The sequence below is a fragment of the Saccopteryx leptura genome, chromosome 2 (genome assembly GCF_036850995.1).
Source record: "Saccopteryx leptura isolate mSacLep1 chromosome 2, mSacLep1_pri_phased_curated, whole genome shotgun sequence".
NCBI lineage: Eukaryota > Metazoa > Chordata > Mammalia > Chiroptera > Emballonuridae > Saccopteryx > Saccopteryx leptura.
Window position 1 is genome coordinate 380,839,070 of NC_089504.1, and position 17,630 is coordinate 380,856,699.

The 17,630-nt window shown below is 50.0% G+C and overlaps 2 protein-coding genes across 9 annotated transcripts in view; both read right to left on the minus strand.

The window, feature by feature from the left end:
* DGCR8 (DGCR8 microprocessor complex subunit) overlaps positions 1–8,579 on the minus strand; it is a 29,233-nt gene extending 20,654 nt beyond the window's left edge. Inside the window, exons 1-4 of one of the 2 annotated variants that reach the window (XM_066365329.1) lie at positions 8,427–8,579; positions 4,249–4,461; positions 2,845–3,842; positions 2,243–2,402 (exon numbers count right to left, since the gene is read on the minus strand). In XM_066365329.1, the coding sequence (XP_066221426.1) occupies positions 2,243–2,402; positions 2,845–3,564 (880 nt within the window). In that variant the 5' untranslated portion in view covers positions 3,565–3,842; positions 4,249–4,461; positions 8,427–8,579. Of the gene's footprint in view, positions 1–2,242; positions 2,403–2,844; positions 3,843–4,248; positions 4,462–8,422 lie in introns of both variants that reach the window. The other variant, XM_066365330.1, reaches the window with a different exon arrangement.
* Positions 8,580–14,159: 5,580 nt separating this feature from the next.
* Positions 14,160–17,630, minus strand: part of TANGO2 (transport and golgi organization 2 homolog) — a 37,035-nt gene continuing 33,564 nt past the window's right edge. For all 7 annotated transcript variants that reach the window (XM_066365349.1, XM_066365350.1, XM_066365347.1 and 4 more), the window contains one exon: positions 14,160–16,494. In XM_066365349.1, the coding sequence (XP_066221446.1) occupies positions 16,374–16,494 (121 nt within the window). In that variant the 3' untranslated portion in view covers positions 14,160–16,373. The remainder of the gene's footprint in view (positions 16,495–17,630) is intronic.

Consider the following 17,630-nt stretch of genomic DNA (forward strand, 5'->3'; position numbering starts at 1 on the left):
ATTTTTAAATCAGTTTTAAAACACTAGCCCCCTCAAAAAAAACCAACCAACCAACCAAACAAACAAAACACTACTCCCAGCCCCTTCCTTGCTTTATAGGAAGTCATTAATAAAAAGCAAGACTTGTTATCCACCTGACACCAGGCCCAGCTGCTGGGAAAAGCATAAGGCAAAGGCTTAACTAAAACTTAATTTCCATACAGGTTCTGGGATTAAGTTAAAAATTTTAGAAACAAAAGGAAAAAAAGCAAATAAAATCTACAAAAATATATACTAATGAAAACAATACCAACGATTCTCGAGGAAAAGGGAGTGGCACCCCAGTACATGATCCCCACCCAGCAAGGAGGGCCAACCCACACACGGCTGATACTGGACAGCTGGTGTCAGGATGGCCCTAGGAGAGAGTGAGGCACGTCAGAAGTGCACGAACGCTGTCACTCTCCCCAGTGAGCCAGGGCCAAGGAGCTGCCTTTCAGCAGCTTTAGGCTAAATCAGAAGAAACAAATGAAATACAAGCCTAACACAACATGAACACAGGTGCATCCAGGCCACTCATTTATGACAATGAGTAGTCACCAAGTTTCCTGGGCTGTCTGAAGAACTCACATGCTGCTCCTATGCAGTCTGTGAGCATGAGGACAAAGCTGCAACTCCCTCCTGGGAGGGAAGCATGGCTCCAGGTGGAAAAAGGCTGCAAAGGGAAAGGCAGCACCCATACAGACAAGCCGAGTGGTAGGCATACTGCTAACCTGAGTACTGCTCAGGACATGGCTTTACCTACTTAGAATGAGGTTACTGAAACCTCAGAAAGAGCACAAAGCAAACCTGCCAGAGGCCCTCAATCCCTTCTCAGAAGCTGAAACCCAAGTTCATCTCCATCTGTAATCAATGCATCCAACCCTTGTTCTGTTCCAACCACTAGCCAACATGGGCAGACACTTGCCTGCCCACCACTGCCATGTCCACTCCATAGCCAGGGGAGACTGCACATCACTTGCCCTCAATACCTCTCCATCAGCCTGACCAGGCATTGGCGCAGTGGATAGAGCGTCGGACTGAGATGCGGAGGATCCAGGTTCGAGATCCTGAGGTCACCAGCTTGAGCATGGGCTCATCTGGTTTTAGCAAAGCTCACCAGCTTGGACCCAAGGTCGCTGGCTAGAGCAAAGGGTTACTCAGTCTACTGTAGCCCCACGGTCAAGGCACATATGAGAAAGCAATCAATGAACAACTAAGGAACCGCAACGAAAAACTAATGATTGATGCTTCTCATCTCTCTCCGTTCCTGTCTGTCTGTCCTTATCTATACCTCTCTTTGACTCTGTCTCTGTAAAAAAAAAAAAACCTCTCCACCATACCTCAACTGCCTTCTGCACCCTGCTCTTCAGCCTAAGGTGCTACCTGTCTGCTCACCTGAGTCCCCATGCATCTCTTCAGCCCCTCTCCACTGTCTAACTGACCAGCCCAACATCTCCACCTGGGCACTCACAAGTGCTTCCAGACTAGGACAGACAGAAACAAACACACTTCTCTCAAACTGGCACTGCACTGGCAAAGGGACTACACAAACAAACCTCTGGGCCCACTGTCCCCAAATCCAAGTGTAATGCCATGCTTAGGCCACAGGAGCTGTGCTTTTAGACAAAAATTGTGTAACACCACCTGCTTGCTCCTTTTTTCCCCCAGTTACTAAGATACATCTTTTTCAAGTTATCAATGTCTTTTAATTTTTAAAAATATATTTCTAGATCTGTTTTAAAAAACAAATCATTAGTTTCAACATTTTTAGGCAATTAACATTTTGAGAGCAATTACACTACCATGAGATTATTCGCCATCTATTTCTCCCCCCAACACCTGCTTGCTTCTAGTGGCTTCCCCCAACAGCAAATGAATCCAGAACTTGGACCTCGACCTTCACCTATCACCATGCTGAGCACCCACCTCTGACCTCTGCCTCCACACACACTGTGCTGGTCTTGTCCCCAGAACATACCCATGTCCCCTCCTCAGGGGTCCCTCCCAGTTCCTCTGCAAAACACCAGCCTCTCTGATTTCCAAAGCACACGCCACAATCTGCACCTGGGTGGTAGGGCTTCTGGGTGCACCGTTATGTCCTGTTTCCCCTTTATCAGACATAATTATCTTACCCTCAAAAGCATGCCCAGAACACTGTCTTGGTAGGCCAAAGGCTCTCAAACCTGCACTTCTGCAAACACTCACAACCCTGCCAACTTACTTTTGAGCACTGTTTTAATCTTGGTCATCATTGGCTGCACACTTGTCTCTCCATCAGATGGATGGTCACTGTCTCCACCGTATTTCTCCTCCAATCTCCTCTTTTTGGGAGCACAAAGGCCCTCTTCCAGCAGAGCATCAACATCATTGTCAAAATCATCCTGCAAAACATACTGTTCAGACACCATAGCCTCAGCACCTGCATTCCTGCACCATGGGCAAACTTAAGGACACTAGTGAAAATGGACACAAAAATGAGATGCTCTCAAAGGGACCTAGGTGTGCCTTTATGATGCATGATCATCTGAAAAGCAAGCAAGATGAAACCAACAACTGAGGCTAAAAGGCTTGATCCAGACACACCATCAGGGAGCACGTCTCAGCAGCAACTTCGAACTCAGATGGGTAAAAGGTACAAGGCCAACCTGTCAGCCAAACTTTTCATTAAAGTTTTAAAGTCTGGACTTTTTATAGCTGTCTCTTTTCCACCTCGTATGAGCTTTTTTCTCTCTGCAACATCAGCTTTCATAAGATGCTGCAGTTCCCGAACACCTCTCTTTGGGTTTTGTTAAGAGCACTCCAAAGGAGAGGTCACCGACATACCTCGTAGGAGAAATTCAAGGCCTCTTCATCCACTCTGTCTCTTTGCACGATTGCTTTAGCCGTGAACCCGCCTGCTCCTTCTTCATCTAGCTCCAAATTGTCAGTAAAATCTTCTAACTCATCGAGCACTGCATACTCCACTCTCTTTTCCTGATCCAGCTCATTCTCCTCATCCTTCTTATCAGCACTCTCACCCCCTACGTCTACCCCGTTACCAACACTCCCGCCAAAGGGACAAGCATGCACGTCTCCACTGACAGGGCTAAGGGCCAGACTGCACTCTGCGCGAGTGTCGCGCTCCACTCCTGTATACAGCACCTTCCTGTCCTTACTCCTGCAGCTCTCGGTAAAGCTCACGCTAATCTTTACATCCTTAAGCAACTTAAGGTCAGGGGAGAACTTCCGGACCGCAGGTGCGTGCCGGGCGGTGCGCGGGCTGTGGCCACTACAGTTCGGGTCTATGAGGAGGCGGGCTTTAGAGAAGGATCCTTTGGAGAGAAGAGAAGCTCCGTAGAAGTTGAGTGGGTCCTCGGCAGGGGATTCGGCCTGTCCATCACCACCAGAGCCAACGTCCATTACCTCTGCATCACTGGACGTTTGCAGGGGAGGTGGTGGAGACTGTTCACGGGGCAGCGCTTGGAGGGGGCAAGCACGTTTCTCCATCACCGTTTCTCCTGCGGGCTCACGCGGGAGAGGAGAGGGACTCTCACATGTCTCCATAGTAAAAGTGGTTAAGACTATTTTAAAAGACCAGTTTTTAAAAACCTTACATAAATCTATACAGCTAACATGCACAAGTCCGTCGAGACCCGGTGCCGTCCTGCCCGCGCTGCACACGCTGGCGGCTTAGTCAAGCTGGCCACATTGCTCTTTTCATTAATGTAGACAGCTTTTAGAACCACTGCCTCAATTATTGGAAATCACAATGCACTCAGCTTAAAAGACTGACGACTAAGCGAGTCTGTCTTCATGCCAAAGTGGCACCTTTCTTCTTCTACCTGCAAAGAGATTTAAAAACACCATCACAAAATGACAGAAACCTTCCACTTCCCTGGTACCAAGAGTCAGGTGCTATTAACAGTGTAGTAAAGAAAATAATACTGCCTAAGAGAAACTTCTAGGCTTTAAAACAAACTACCTTTACTTTGTTTCTTCAGAACCTAAATGATAAGTTCAAAGTTAAATATTTTATTAATTGTCCACTGCAATTCCTACTTCAGAAACATAAAAATATTATCTTAAGATTCACAATGATTTTAAAAAACGTACACTAAACTTTACCGTAGCATTCCCTTAACTCAGCTGATTAGGTAAGCAAGCATGTGGTGCAAGGCTGCCCTTTCCAGAACACACAGAAAGTGTGCGGCCTCCCTCTGGCCATCAGAGCAACATCAATCTACTCACCTGCTACAGCTGGCTCAGTCAGAGGGTGAGCGTGAGACCCTCAGCTCAACTCTGCAGCACCAGGGCCTCAGAGGTACGGCCAGGCGCTCTGCTACCCTGGAACCCCAGGGCTCTCCTGGGCCCACAAGGTGGCACGTAGACCGGGACAGTGATGCAGCGTGCTGGTCGCCAGAGGTGGCGTGGTTCTGTTCCCAGTAGAGGAGGGAGTGGTGGCTGTGGGAAGGGAGCCAGGCCAGGGTTGGTAGGGCAGCTGCAGGAGACAGCTGGAGCCAAGGCACAGGGGGTTCTAAGTGCCATCTGGAGCCTGGCTCCATCCTGGGGGCAATAATGAGCCACCAAGGGTGATGTGACTCTCATGCCACAGTTCAGTCCCTATTTGGGAAAGGAGACTGACCACTCTGCCAGGCACAGTCTCTGTGCCCAAGGCATTGGAGGAGTCCTCTAGGCTAGAGGGCCAAGGCAGGAAGAGGGACAGGAGCCTTCAAGAACAGTGAAGACACAGAAGTAACTGCTCTGTTGACCAGGTAAAGAGCACAGACAAAAGGGAACTGAAAGCAAATGAGGTTCCCCCTGGAGTAACACGTGTTCCAGCATTCAGACAGGAGCCTGTAGAGGAGAGTAGATGAAGCCTCCAGGGAGATTGGTCCAACAGGTGCTGAGGGCACAGCTCTTGAACTGACTGGCCCAGAGAGAGGGGGCATTAGCGAGGTAGTAGTCATATCAAAACCACAGAAGAGAGGCTGCCCAGAGAGTGAACACAAACCAAGAAGGTTGAGGACACAACTCTGAGAAACTTCACTCCAGAGGAAGCACAACAAAAGGGCTGATATGAGGCCAAAAAAGCAGCTCAGAAAGAATCCAAAACTTAGATGTCTGTAGGAGGCTTGGGCAGCAGAGCAGAAGCACATGCAGGTGCACGCACAGAGTGCAGATGCACACACATATGAATATGCCATGCACACGGGTGCAACTATGCACATGCATGCCCATATACGCACATGGGGCAGCTTGACTGGTTGCACAGACAGGAATCAGCAAACATAACACGTTTAAAAAGTTTGCACTGCAGGGACAGAGCATAGTGATTGTATTTTGAAGGACATAACACAAAAACTAAGGACTTGCTTAGATTTAATCAATTCATTCAGCAAATACCATCTACTCCAAGGGAGACACTACAGTGAACAAGATCCTCACCACCTGGACACAGATGGAAAGGCAATGACCACCGAGCTGTCACTCTAATTCCAAGATTCTAAGATGTCCTTACTGTTCTGATTTCAATGATACTTAACACAGCATCTTCCCCAGAGATGTGTCTGTCAAAGGTGCTAAAGATGAAGGAAATGCAGCACATAGATGACATCAGATAAAGACTGAACTGCAGTAAATGCTAAGGAGGCTGCAGCCAGAAAGGCACCGGAAACACTGAGTAAAGCCAGTCTCCTGGCAACCAAGAAAGATCACTTTAAGAGGACAGGTAGGTCAGCATGCCCATAGATCAGACCAGGACCAAATCTCACAGCACCTGGTAGGTCTGCCCAGACTCCAGCTAAAGCCACTCTATGACTCTGGGAGCCAAAAAAAAAAAAAGGCAAAAATGAAAAACACAAGAGGAGATAGAAGGATTGAAAACAAATGGCAATACAGGGCAGAGAACACCTGCTACTGTGTTAAAAGGCTAAGAAGCAGCCATTGTAGAAGCACAAAACAAAGATGACAATAACTGATAAAGGGAAGCCTAGAAAAGGCCCACGAGACAGGGTTAGAAAGTATGCACTCTTCCAGAAATCAGGAAAGTCCCAGGATACAACAGGTCAAGGCACAAAGCCCTACAGTGGGGTAGTCCTGGCCAAGTTTCTTACTTTTTCCTCTGCAAGCTTTCTCGACTCATTCAACAAGTATTTGCTGAACATCTTCTATGTCACACACACACAAATATTATTCTAGGTGTTAAGGTCATCAGACAAAATCTCTGCCCATAGAGCTCACGTAATAGCAGGAAAGATGGTCAAGTAACAACTTAGAAAAACTGAGAAGTGCTCAAGAGAAAACAATGCAAAGAACTGGGAAAGAGGAGGCAGCTTCCAAAAGGATTGACAGTGAAGGCCTCAGAGCCAGGGTCCATCTGAAGGCAAGAAGAGTGAACCCGTGAACCAGGTGGGTACTGGGGGTGTGAGGAGACATTCCAAGCACACAGAGGAAAAACAAAGGCCTTGGAGTAGGAATGTGGTGTGGCAGGTGAGAGCACTGTGCTAAGGGGGAATGAGAGGAGGCCTAGTCAGTGAGGGTAAGCAAGACCAGAACTCTGGCTCTTAAGATGGGCCAATGGACAGGAAGGTCCAAGCACTGGCAGCCAAATCTCAGCAGGACCCTATTCTAAGTGCTTTATGCATTTTCTTTCACCAGCTCGGAGACCTGAGAGAAAGGTTAAGCAATCTGCTCAAGGTCACACAGCTAGAAACTGGTGGAGCTGTTTTAACACCCGGACAAGCTGGTTTCCAGTCTGTACTGCCTCAGTTTTACACCATCTTACATTTTAAAAGAACCATTCTATCTACAGAAAAGCTTTAGATGGGTGCTGGGGGGAGGGGCAAAGGAGAGAGCAAAAAAAGTTAAGAAGCTCACCAGGCTTAAGCCAGGGGTGGTGAGAAACAGTCCTGAGGGTTGCATGGAGGCTTGAGAGGAACCCAGGTAACTCCAAACTCAAAAATAGAGCTCTCGTGCACTGAGGTGGTGAAGGCAGCGCAAGGAGTGACTTGGGGTAAAGATGGGGGTGTAGGTCTGGACATGGCTACTTGGCATCAAAGTAATACATGGAGAACTGAAAAAAACAGCTAGAAAGGTAAGGTTGCAGCTCAGATGGAAGGCTGGAGATGGCAATGAGATGGTATTAAAACCAGGGACCTGGATGAGATCACCAAAGAGGGGAGGGTAACTACATGAGAGGCCATGACTGGGCAAACCAGTCAGATGCTTCCTACCCCCAAGGTCACAATTAGTCTATAAAAAAACACTTGAGAACTGTCCCTCACAGTGCCTGGCCATATAGGGCTCAAAGGATGGTTCATTCTGCCTTTGGCCTCACTACTGCTTCAGCTGATTGAACACACAGATGCAAACCTTGCTTGCCAAGTGGACCATAAGCCAGCAGCAGACTCACAGCAGGCTTCCCTGAGTCCCTGACACAGGGGTAAAACACACAATTGGACAGCATCCTTCGTTGGAGTCCACTTACTGGGCTGGCATGGAGGCACCGGTGGGCAATTATAGTACAATGCTGTGGCTGCTCTCCTGCTGCAGCTTCCCGCCCAACCCAGCAGCAGTATGACCTCATCCATTCCTTTTGTCATCCTCCAACGGACCTCATATCCTATACTCACAGGCAGCACGACCGACTGGCCGTTCACTCCCTTTCGTGAGTGAAGGCCTGTGATAGGGTTGCCCAGAGCCGGATGACTGAGAAGTCCGTTCTGCTGCCAGGAAACAAGGTTCCGTCCTAGTGGTTGGCCTCGCAATCACCAACGCTAGACTGAACTGCTGAGCACCGGATAACAAGGTACATACATGCGTGCATGCATGCAAAAAACGGTAAATCAAATTCCTACCAGAAGCAACCCAAGTCCGTCGGATGATACTTGACAGGTATCACTGTCAACAGGTTGGCACCTTACATTTATTTCTACCGTAATCATTGTTATAACAAAACCACATTCCAGTTATCTACATGATACTTAATCCACGATCATTTAGTGGAGGAAAAGACTTGGACAACTTCTCAGATTTCCCGCAGGGTCCTTAGCGAGCACTACCCTGTTCATACCTTTCCCGCCTGAAAGTGATGCTACTATTGCCACGGGCCCACAGGGCGAGGGGTTTTTTACACTTGGGCTGTTAACCGGGGCGGAAAACGACCGGCCTCGGCGCCACCTGAGCCCAGGGCCCGCCCCCCAGCTGCAGTCCCCCACCGTCCCAACCCCCCCGCGCTCTCCAGGCCCGCCACAATAAAGCTACACAAAGACCGAAACTCCGCATGGCCAGGCCCGCCTCACGCCCATCCGCCCCGCCCCGCCGTGCCGCCCGGGCCCGCGGCCCTCCACCGAGAGGTAAGGGCGCGCACTCGCTTAGGCCGCAGCGCCCGCCCAGCCAGCGGGGCGCCCCTCGCGCCCCGCACCTACCTCCGGCGCCTGCGGCCTGCCGGAGCTGCCCGCAGCCCGACCACAGAAGAGAGACCCTCACGGCCCGGCCGCCACCACCACCAACCAGAAGGCCACCCAGGCTCTCCCCGGTCGGCGGGACCCGCCTGCCGCGCGGGCGGACGGAGGGCGGGCCTTGGCGGCGCGCGGCCAATCCTTGGGCGCGGCCGCCCCACATTGGGGAAACCACGGAGCGGGCTGCGGAGGCCGCCAATCGGAGGCGCAGGACGCTCGCGGCCTCAGCGTGCAGCCCAATAGCGCGGCCGCATGGGCGGGACCAGACGCTGAGGCCGCGGCCGCGCTAACGGTCGCAGCCCGGGCGGGGCTCGCCGCGCGAAGGGCGATGGCCGCGAGGAGTGCTGGGAACAGGGAGCGCTGGGAATGCCGGGAAGAGGGGAGCGCGGGGAACGCCGGGAATGAGGGGGGTTTGATGCGGGATGTGCCGGGAATCCGGGAGCACAGGAACGCAGGGTGCGAAGAGCGCTGAGGTGGTCTCAGGGCTTGGGCAGTCTCCAGTCTAGACAGTGCAGACGAGACTGTTCACACACAGATATTTTGCAGTTAAAATCGTTAAACGTATCGTTAGGAAAAAAGGACAAGTATCCTCAATTGTCTAGCACTTTTCCATTTGCTAATACTGTATGAGGAGTCTCAAGAAAGAAAGAATACAAGTAAATTGAGAAGGGACCACTCTTCCTTAGACCGGAATTCCAGTAAGTAAATGTAGAAGGAATAATGGAAATAGAAAATACCCCATTTGGCAGAAAACACTAACTGCTGCAGGCAAAAAATCATGGATGCTAAAAAAGATGGGAAGAGGGTTGTTTTAGAGTTGGAAGTTTTCCCCCCAAGATATGAATTCCAAAGGGAAGATAGTAACTTTGCGGTGGAAGAAACCTTAAAAGACACCACTTTAACCAAGTGATCAAAGTCACCATCAAACGTATACACATCCAAACTTACCAAATTATACACTAGAAGGCTGTGTTGCATTGTATATTAAATAAAAATGAAGGGAAATAAAACACCAGGAAAGGGATAAATTGTGGACCTCCGGAGAACATGTATCACTTGGTATTTCTGCCCCAAAGGCAAAAAATGTAATCATGAAAAAAAAATAAGACAAACCTAGATGATGGGACATTCTACCAAAAAAACTGGCTGGGGGCCCTGGCCAGTTGGCTCAGCGGTAGAGCGTCGGCCTGGCATGCAGAAGTCCCGGGTTCGATTCCCGGCCAGGGCACACAGGAGAAGCGCCCATTTGCTTCTCCACCCCCACCCCCTCCTTCCTCTCTGTCTCTCGCTTCCCCTCCCGCAGCCAAGGCTCCATTGGAGCAAAGATGGCCCGGGCGCTGGGGATAGCTCCTTGGCCTCTGCCCCAGGCGCTAGAGTGGCGCTGGTCGCGGAAGAGCGACGCCCTGGAGGGGCAGAGCATCGCCCCCTGGTGGGCAGAGCATCGCCCCTGGTGGGCGTGCGGGGTGGATCCCGGTCGGGCGCATGCGGGAGTCTGTCTGACTGTCTCTCCCCGTTTCCAGCTTCAGAAAAGTACAAAAAAAAAACTGGCTAGGCCTGATCAGGCGGTGGCTCAGTGGATAGAGCATCAGACTGGGATGCAGAGGACTCAGGTTCAAGACCCTGAGGTTGCCAGCTTGAGTGCGGACTCATCTGGTTTGAGCAAGGCTCACCAGCTTGGACCCAAGGTTGCTGGCTTGAGCAAGGGGTTACTCGGTCTGCTGTAGCCCCATGGTCAAGGCACATATGAGAAAGCAATCAATGAACAACTAAGGTGTCGCAATGAGAAACTGATGATTGATGCTTCTCATCTCTCTCCATTCCTGTTCCTGTCTGTCTGTCCCTATCTATCCCTCTCTCTGACTCTCTCTCTCTCTGTAAAAAAAAAAAAAAACTATTAAAAAAAACTGGCTAGTACTTTTCAAGTGTCAAAATCAAGTCAAAGACAGACCAAGGAGCCATCTTTGATTAAAGGAAATACAACAAATTACAATGTGGGGATCTAGATCCTAGATTGGAAAGGGGTATTAGTAGGGCAATAGGTAAAATTCAAATAAGGTCTGTAGACCAGTTAATAGTATTGCATCATTGCTGATTTCCTGGTTGTGATCATTGTTAGGCCTAAACTGAAAGTTGTTACCAGCAACTGTTAGTTTCAGTTAAAATTATGAAAATAACCCTAACAAAATCACAATAGTGTAGCCCCAAACCAGTTTCAGTCAAATTATAAAAATAACTTTCTAGACATGAATCATAATAGTTCTGTAAATTCTAACCTCAGGCTGAAAGAAAGTCCAGCCCAGAGGGCACAAAGGAACAGTTGTGAACATTTGTGAGAACGTCTGCCAGACAGATGAATAAGCCTAACTGGATGTCAGCAACCTGTGCCCTATATAAGTCATCCCCTACCCTTTGCTCCAGAAGGTTGTTGTTCTTAAGACATGACCTTCCACAGCTCAAGCAAGCCTCAAATAAATACTCATCTTGATGAATTTTGATCCCTTGCAACTTCTTTCCAGCCATACCTAACAATTAATTTTACTGTGGTTAGGAAAGGTGTTAGCATTTGGGGGATGTGGATGAAGGATGTTGGAATTCTTTGTTCTATTTTTTCAAGTTTGTAGCAAATTGAAATAATTTCAAAATGAAAAGGTTAATAAAGGCAGGGAGATGGAAAGTCATAGGCTGTAAGTCTACTCAGGCCCTTCCCTCCCTTCCTGCCCCTTTCCGTTCACCTGGCTGCCTCAGTGGTCAGCACCAGACACATCAGAATGGGCACCAAGCCCAGTGAGAGTCTGGTTCCTGGACTCGGCTAGCTGCTGGCGTTGGTCCATGAAGCCATGGAAATCCTTGGCATACCACCATTCAGCTGTAGCCATTTCTCCACACTTCATTGCTTGGTGAGTTGGGGACTCCACCTGCTCCAGTCAGACTTGAGACCTCAGACCTGCACCCTACAGCCAGCTTCCCACAATGCCAGGGACCAAACTGGGTGACAGACAAGGACCCTCACCATAGGACCTCTCACACAGTCCCTACATGACTTCGGCCTCAGGGTCACAAAGACTGATTCCTGGAAGCTGGAACTCCAGCCCAAGCCGGGAGAGGAAACTTCCCTCTGAGCTTGTGTTTCCACCTCAGGCCGGCTCATCCTTGAGCCAGGTCACTGCTGAAGAGCCTGGATGATGCCATCTGCTGGCACCTTAACCAAGTAATCATGGTTACTAGCAAATGTATTTACATCTGAATTATGAACCCTGAGAAAAAGATTCCTACTTATGAAGGGCTCCTAGTAGCTAACTGGGCTCAAGTTTTTTTTTTTTTTTAATTAAAAAAACTTTTTTGAGAAAGAGAGAAACATTGATTTGTTGTTTTACTTATTTATGCTTTCACTGGTTGATTCTTGTACATGCCCTGACCAGGTACTGAACCTACAACCTTGGTGTATTGGGACAACACTGTTAACCAATTGAACTCCCAGCCAGGTGGGCTCAAATTAAAATAAATAAATAAATAAATAAAGCCGAGCAGCCATTTATGCACAGGGGCCTCTCACAACAAACTGCACTTCACAGAGAAGCTCTCACGGCACCTGCCTGCCCTGTGTTTCTGCCAGCTGAGCCAGCCCGTATAAAGGAGTTCCTGGACTCCTATTTCAACCAACAGTACTGAGGCTTTCCTGTCCAGTTGGAGCTGTGCAGCTCCAGTCAATCACAGTTGCTCTGTTTTGACCTATCAGCCATTTGGACCAATCAAACTGCGAGGATTTGGAGTCCTTATTTGCATGAGGGCAAACAAATCAGGAACCAAGGGTGGGGACTTCTAAACCAACTTCCCTCTGGTTCAGAAAGCACACTTTCCCTTCACCCCAAAATAATGAAGACTGTGTTTTCCTGGCTGAGCTGAAACACCCAAGGTGTCTTGTCAGAGCAGAGCAGGGCAGACCAGGGCAGTGCAAAGCAGACCACCAAGGAGCAGAGCAGAGCTGTCTAGCTGGATGGGCCTGGCCACATAGCTCTTTTATAGCTGTGCTGTTTGTGCAGATGTGCTGTATCATAATTGAGCTGTTTTGCAAATAAAGTTTACTTCTTCACCACACCCCAAATTGGGGATTCCTGTTAGCATTGGATTGATGCCAATGACCATCATTTGACAAAACTTATCAAAAGATGGGATGTTTGTGTGGGTCTCTGTGGGCAAAAGGCCAGGAGCCCAGGCCTGCCAGGACAAGACCTGGGATCAGGCTGCATTCCTGAGCTGGTCATGCTTGCTCATAGACTTGCCTTTGCATCAGTCAGCCCCACACCTCCAGCCTCCAAGCCAGCACACCCCAACTTGGCTGTCTTGGAACCTGAGAGCAGAAGTTCATCTGGGAAAGGGGCATCTGAGAAAAGGATGAATTCCCTAATCACACAGGAGAAGAGGACCCATGTTGAGAACTCAGGGATCAAATGTATCCAGAGGCAAGCACAGAGGACTGGCTAAGCCACACCCATCAGGCCCTGGCCTTCCTGAATGTATATCAAAAGCACTTCTAGAAGGCATAGATCTGTATACAGGGACCTCACTTCAAGGCACTGGACCTCAATAAATGGAGGCTTGGGAACACAAGCATTGCCATCCTTGGTTCAAATATCTACATGACCTAGGCATCAGGATACTGCAGTGGGCAAGAAAGGAAAGTTCTGACTTCATGGAGCTCTCCTGACAGGGAGACACATAAAAAACAATCAAAATACACAGTATGTCAGTGCTAACTGATGCAGAGAAAGAGCAGAGAGCAAAGCCGGGAAAATTGCAAATTTAGATAGGACCACCCTGGCTGGATAGCTAGGTTGGTTAGAGTGTCACTCCAAAGCACAGAGGTTGCTGGTTTGATCCCCCAATCAGGACATATACAGGAACAGACTAATGTTCCCATCTCTTGCCTTCTCTTTCTCTCTCTTTAAAGTCAAAAAATAAAAATTTTTAAAAAAATTAGGTGGGGCTCCCCCCCAAAAAACCATGAAAACTTTAGCAAAGGCCTGCAGGATGTGAGGAGGAGTACAGTTGGGATATCTGGGAGAGGAGTTATTCAGGCAAAGGGGACAGTGAATGCAAAGGCCCTGGGGAAGGAGCTGTGCAGAAAATGTCACCATAAGTAGTGGCAGGGGTTAAAGTGATGTGAAGGTGGAAGGATACCAAGCAGCAAGTGAGGGCAATGTGGGAGGACTGAGCACACAGGGCAGGCACCCCAAGGTCCTTGTCTTCATTGTACTCTTCCTGGCCTCATGGCTCTGCCTCCCCATTTGCCCTGGGGACTGGCAGACTGTTATGTTATACCCCCAAGACTTGGTTTCCTCGTCTGTAAGGTGAAGATCACAATTATATTATTTTGCTAGGTAGGACTGCCATAACAAAGTACCACAAATGAATGACTTAAATAATAGAAATTTATTCCTCACAGTTCTGAAGGCCTGAAGTCTGAGATCAAGGTGACAGCAGGGCCAGGTTCTCTCTAAAGATGCCAGAGAAAGATCTGTCCAGGCCTTTCTCCCAGCTTCTGGTCATTTCTTGGTGTGTGACTGCATAGTCAGTGTCTTCATAGGACTTCTTCCCTGTGTGCATGTCTGTCCGTGTCCAAAATTTCCCTTTTTTATAAGGATACCAGCCGTATTTGTTTAGGGCCCATCCTATTGACCACATTTTACCTTGGATTACCTGTATAAAGACGCTAATAAGGTTCCATTCTGAGGTTCTGGAGTTAGGATTACGTATAGCAAATCTTTTAAGGGCAAAAAATTCAACTCCTAACAATCACAGAACCACACTTTGAGCTGCCCTTTCCTCAGGGGATCCAGGCTGTGGGATGGAGGGGACCATGACGAGGGTGGGGAAGATTTCCTCCAGGCCCCACCCCTTGTGCAGAGGTGAACACCTTTGGAGGCCCTTCAGTGGCTCTGCAACCAGCCCAGTGGTGCCCCTGAGGGTAGACATGCCTTGCGAAGACTGGCGCTGGCATGGGGCACTGGTCCACGCTGTGGAGCATCCCACTGAGGTACACAAAGGGTCTTGGGCATTAGCAGTGCCTGAGCTGGGAGCCTGGCTTGTCTGACTCAGCTAGACACTTGAGGGACTTGGGGCTGATTTCTTCTTGGGTCTGCGGTCATGGCTGTGTCACCTATGCAAGCCCCCTTCAAGCCTGGCTCTGCTCAGGCACTTTTCTTCTGAGTTCAAAGTGAGCCAACAAGGGCATCAGGCCCCTGAGGAGTGGGAAGGAGGAAGAAATGAGCAGGCAAGACATGCCTGTAGCAGATCCACACCCAACCCCAAACTCCCATCTCTGTGAAGGTCAAGCTGGGGATCGGCTACAGAGGCAGAGGGAAGCCTGGGTCATGGCACTGGATATGTGGGACCCCCTTATGCTTGGCCCCAGCTAGGGACAGGAACTCCTGAGTGCTTGTCCAAAACCCTGGTCCTGGGACTGAGACAGACTCCATTACCCTCTTACCCTGAAACCCACCCCATCACCTGGCCTCCATGGTCCACACCAAGTACAGGCCTGATCACACTGCTCCCTCAGGGGATCTCAGGGACTCCCCACTGTACCTGGGTAAGTCTCTGGCTCCTTGGCTCAGCTCAGGAGGCCAGGTCACTGGCTCCTACTGTGTCCTATATACACAGGTTCTCTCACACCCAGGCATCTGCCCAAGGACCCTCATAGCATTCAGGAGGCCATGAGCAAAGGAGAAAGTGAAAAGGGTCTTTACCAGTATCTGTGCCATGGGAGCTCCTTCAGGCCCCCAACCCCTCACACACAACAGCTCCACTTGTCCCCATCACATAAGTTAAGGACCTGGAATGCATGGACTCACCACAGCCTCAGAGTTTTATTATCAACATCTCATGTTCAAGTACAGATTCCTATGAAGTTTGACTAAAAGGGAAGGGCCGGGGCTGCTGAGATGGGCCTGCCGGACCCCACGACCAGCGAGCAGGTAAGGCCTGAAAGGCTGCTTAGGTACCCAGCACACACAGGACTCCTGGTCACAAGACAGTCCCATTCACACAGGACCCCCTCGTGCACACAAGACCACTAGATCTGGCAATCAGACTGTGCTTCTGTCATGAGAGTAGGTTTTTGTTGGGTCTTCCTCATTCCTCAATCCAAATGTGGCCTGTTTCTACTCCCTCCAAGGGCAGGTCTGGTTGTGAGGAACTAGACTATGCCCAGGAGAGAAGGGGACACTTTATTATTATTAATTTTAATGAGAAAGGAATGGGGGGAGAGAGAGAGATAGGAACATCAATCTGTTCCTGTATGTGCCCTGACCAGGGCACCTCTGCACCAGCAACCTCTGCACTTTAGGACAATGCTCTAACCAACTGAACTATCCAGCCAGGGCAGGGACACTTTTAGACAAAGGTCTACTGTTGTTTTGATCAAACACTGGCCAGAAGTATGTGTGGGTGTAAGAGGCACACCTCTGCCTGCCAGGCCCGAGCACACATGTATATGCCTTGCAGTATGTGTGTGTGTTCTATCGATAGCATGTGTGCGCATATAGTATGTCACCTGTGTGTGTGTGCCCTACAAGTGTACATGTGTGCCTGTGTGCCAGCAGATGTGTATGTAAGCATGTGCCTTACGTATGTGTCTCTATGCATGGGCAGGGGGCAGGACCAGGTACATTCACACATGCACAGCACACCTGGCCCTGCCCCTGACCTGGCTGTGGGACTCTATCACTCCCACTGGCATAAGGGTGGACCTTGAACTGGATACAGGGACACAGACAGATCATACACAAATCAGAGGGCCTTGGTCCTGAGGGATAATGGCCAGGTCACACACAGGCAGTACATGTGCTGTGGAAGGTTCCTATCCTTCAAGGCAGGGCCTTACAGGAGCCCGCTAGCCACACCCAGGGGCAGGATTTAGCTCTGCAGCTTAAACTCATGGGTGCTGGTCTCCCAGCGGGAAGGGTCCTTGTCTAGCATGCTGCGTTCTGTGAAAGTCACATGCCCATCTGCGTCCACAAGGATGACCGTGTTGGTTCTGAAAGAGAGCATGGGGCCCATATTCAGCCCACTGCACTTGGGCCCCTGCCCAGCTGTCAGACACCTAACTGGGGTCAGATCTGAGGTAGAAAGGTCAATCCCACCACACCTGGGCCTGTGTTAGGCACTCAGCATGGCTAGACGCAGGTCACAAATGAGCAGCCCTGGGGAGTAGAGGGATCCTTCTGGGGCAGCTGGGCACTGAGCCTGCTGGGGCCTGGAGCTCCCTGGAAGGCCCCATAGAACCATGTTTGATGAGTCCTGTTGCATCCACTCTAAAACATCCCTAGCCTGCCCTGCCCACCCTCTATAGCACAAGCCCGGCCACCCATCACTCTGCCCAGGGTGAACCCTGGGCTAACAGTGTACTTCCCTGCTCACTTTCCCCCAGGATGCACTTCTCCCGGAGGTTTCAGGCAATGGCCTAGAACCACTAGGACATTCAGCCACACCCAGCTCTTCCAAAAGATCAACCTGTCAGCTGTTTGGGGACCAGACCTTCTTCACCTAGAAAACTTCCTTGTTCCCTCCCTTGTAACCCCAGACTACCCTGTCCCAAATACTCAGCACACCTCTCCTCCTGCCTGGCCTGCCCCATGGTGAGTACTCATTAAGCACCTGTCTTCCACTGATGGAGGGCAAGCACTGAGTCCCTAAGTAGACCCACTGCAGGCTGACACCCAGAGGGTCACATGCATACTGAAAGCTGGGGTTCCCAGTCGGGGTGGGACCCAGCAGCCACGCACCCAGACAGGGAGCAGACTTAGCACTCTGCCTCACACACCAAGTACACGAGCACACAACTCAGTCACAAAAACAAGCCTATGATGGAGGAGTAGCTTGAGGGAAAGGATGCCCCTGCTGAGGGAAAAGCCAGCCCAGCCAGAAAGACCACCATTCAGGCATGCAAGCCTCCTCACGCCCTGGAGCAGCAGTGGGCCCCGGAGGAACAGTGCCAGGCGTTCACACCATGCTGGCCCTAACCAGCATCCCATCCTCAGCCAGAGGGCTTGAAATTGTCATTTCCTGAAGGATGGAAGACTCAGGGGAGCCTGCCACCTTCTTGGTCAGCTGTCCCCAGGACATCACATGTCAATCTGCCTGGCTCACATCCTTCTGGGAAAACCACCTCCT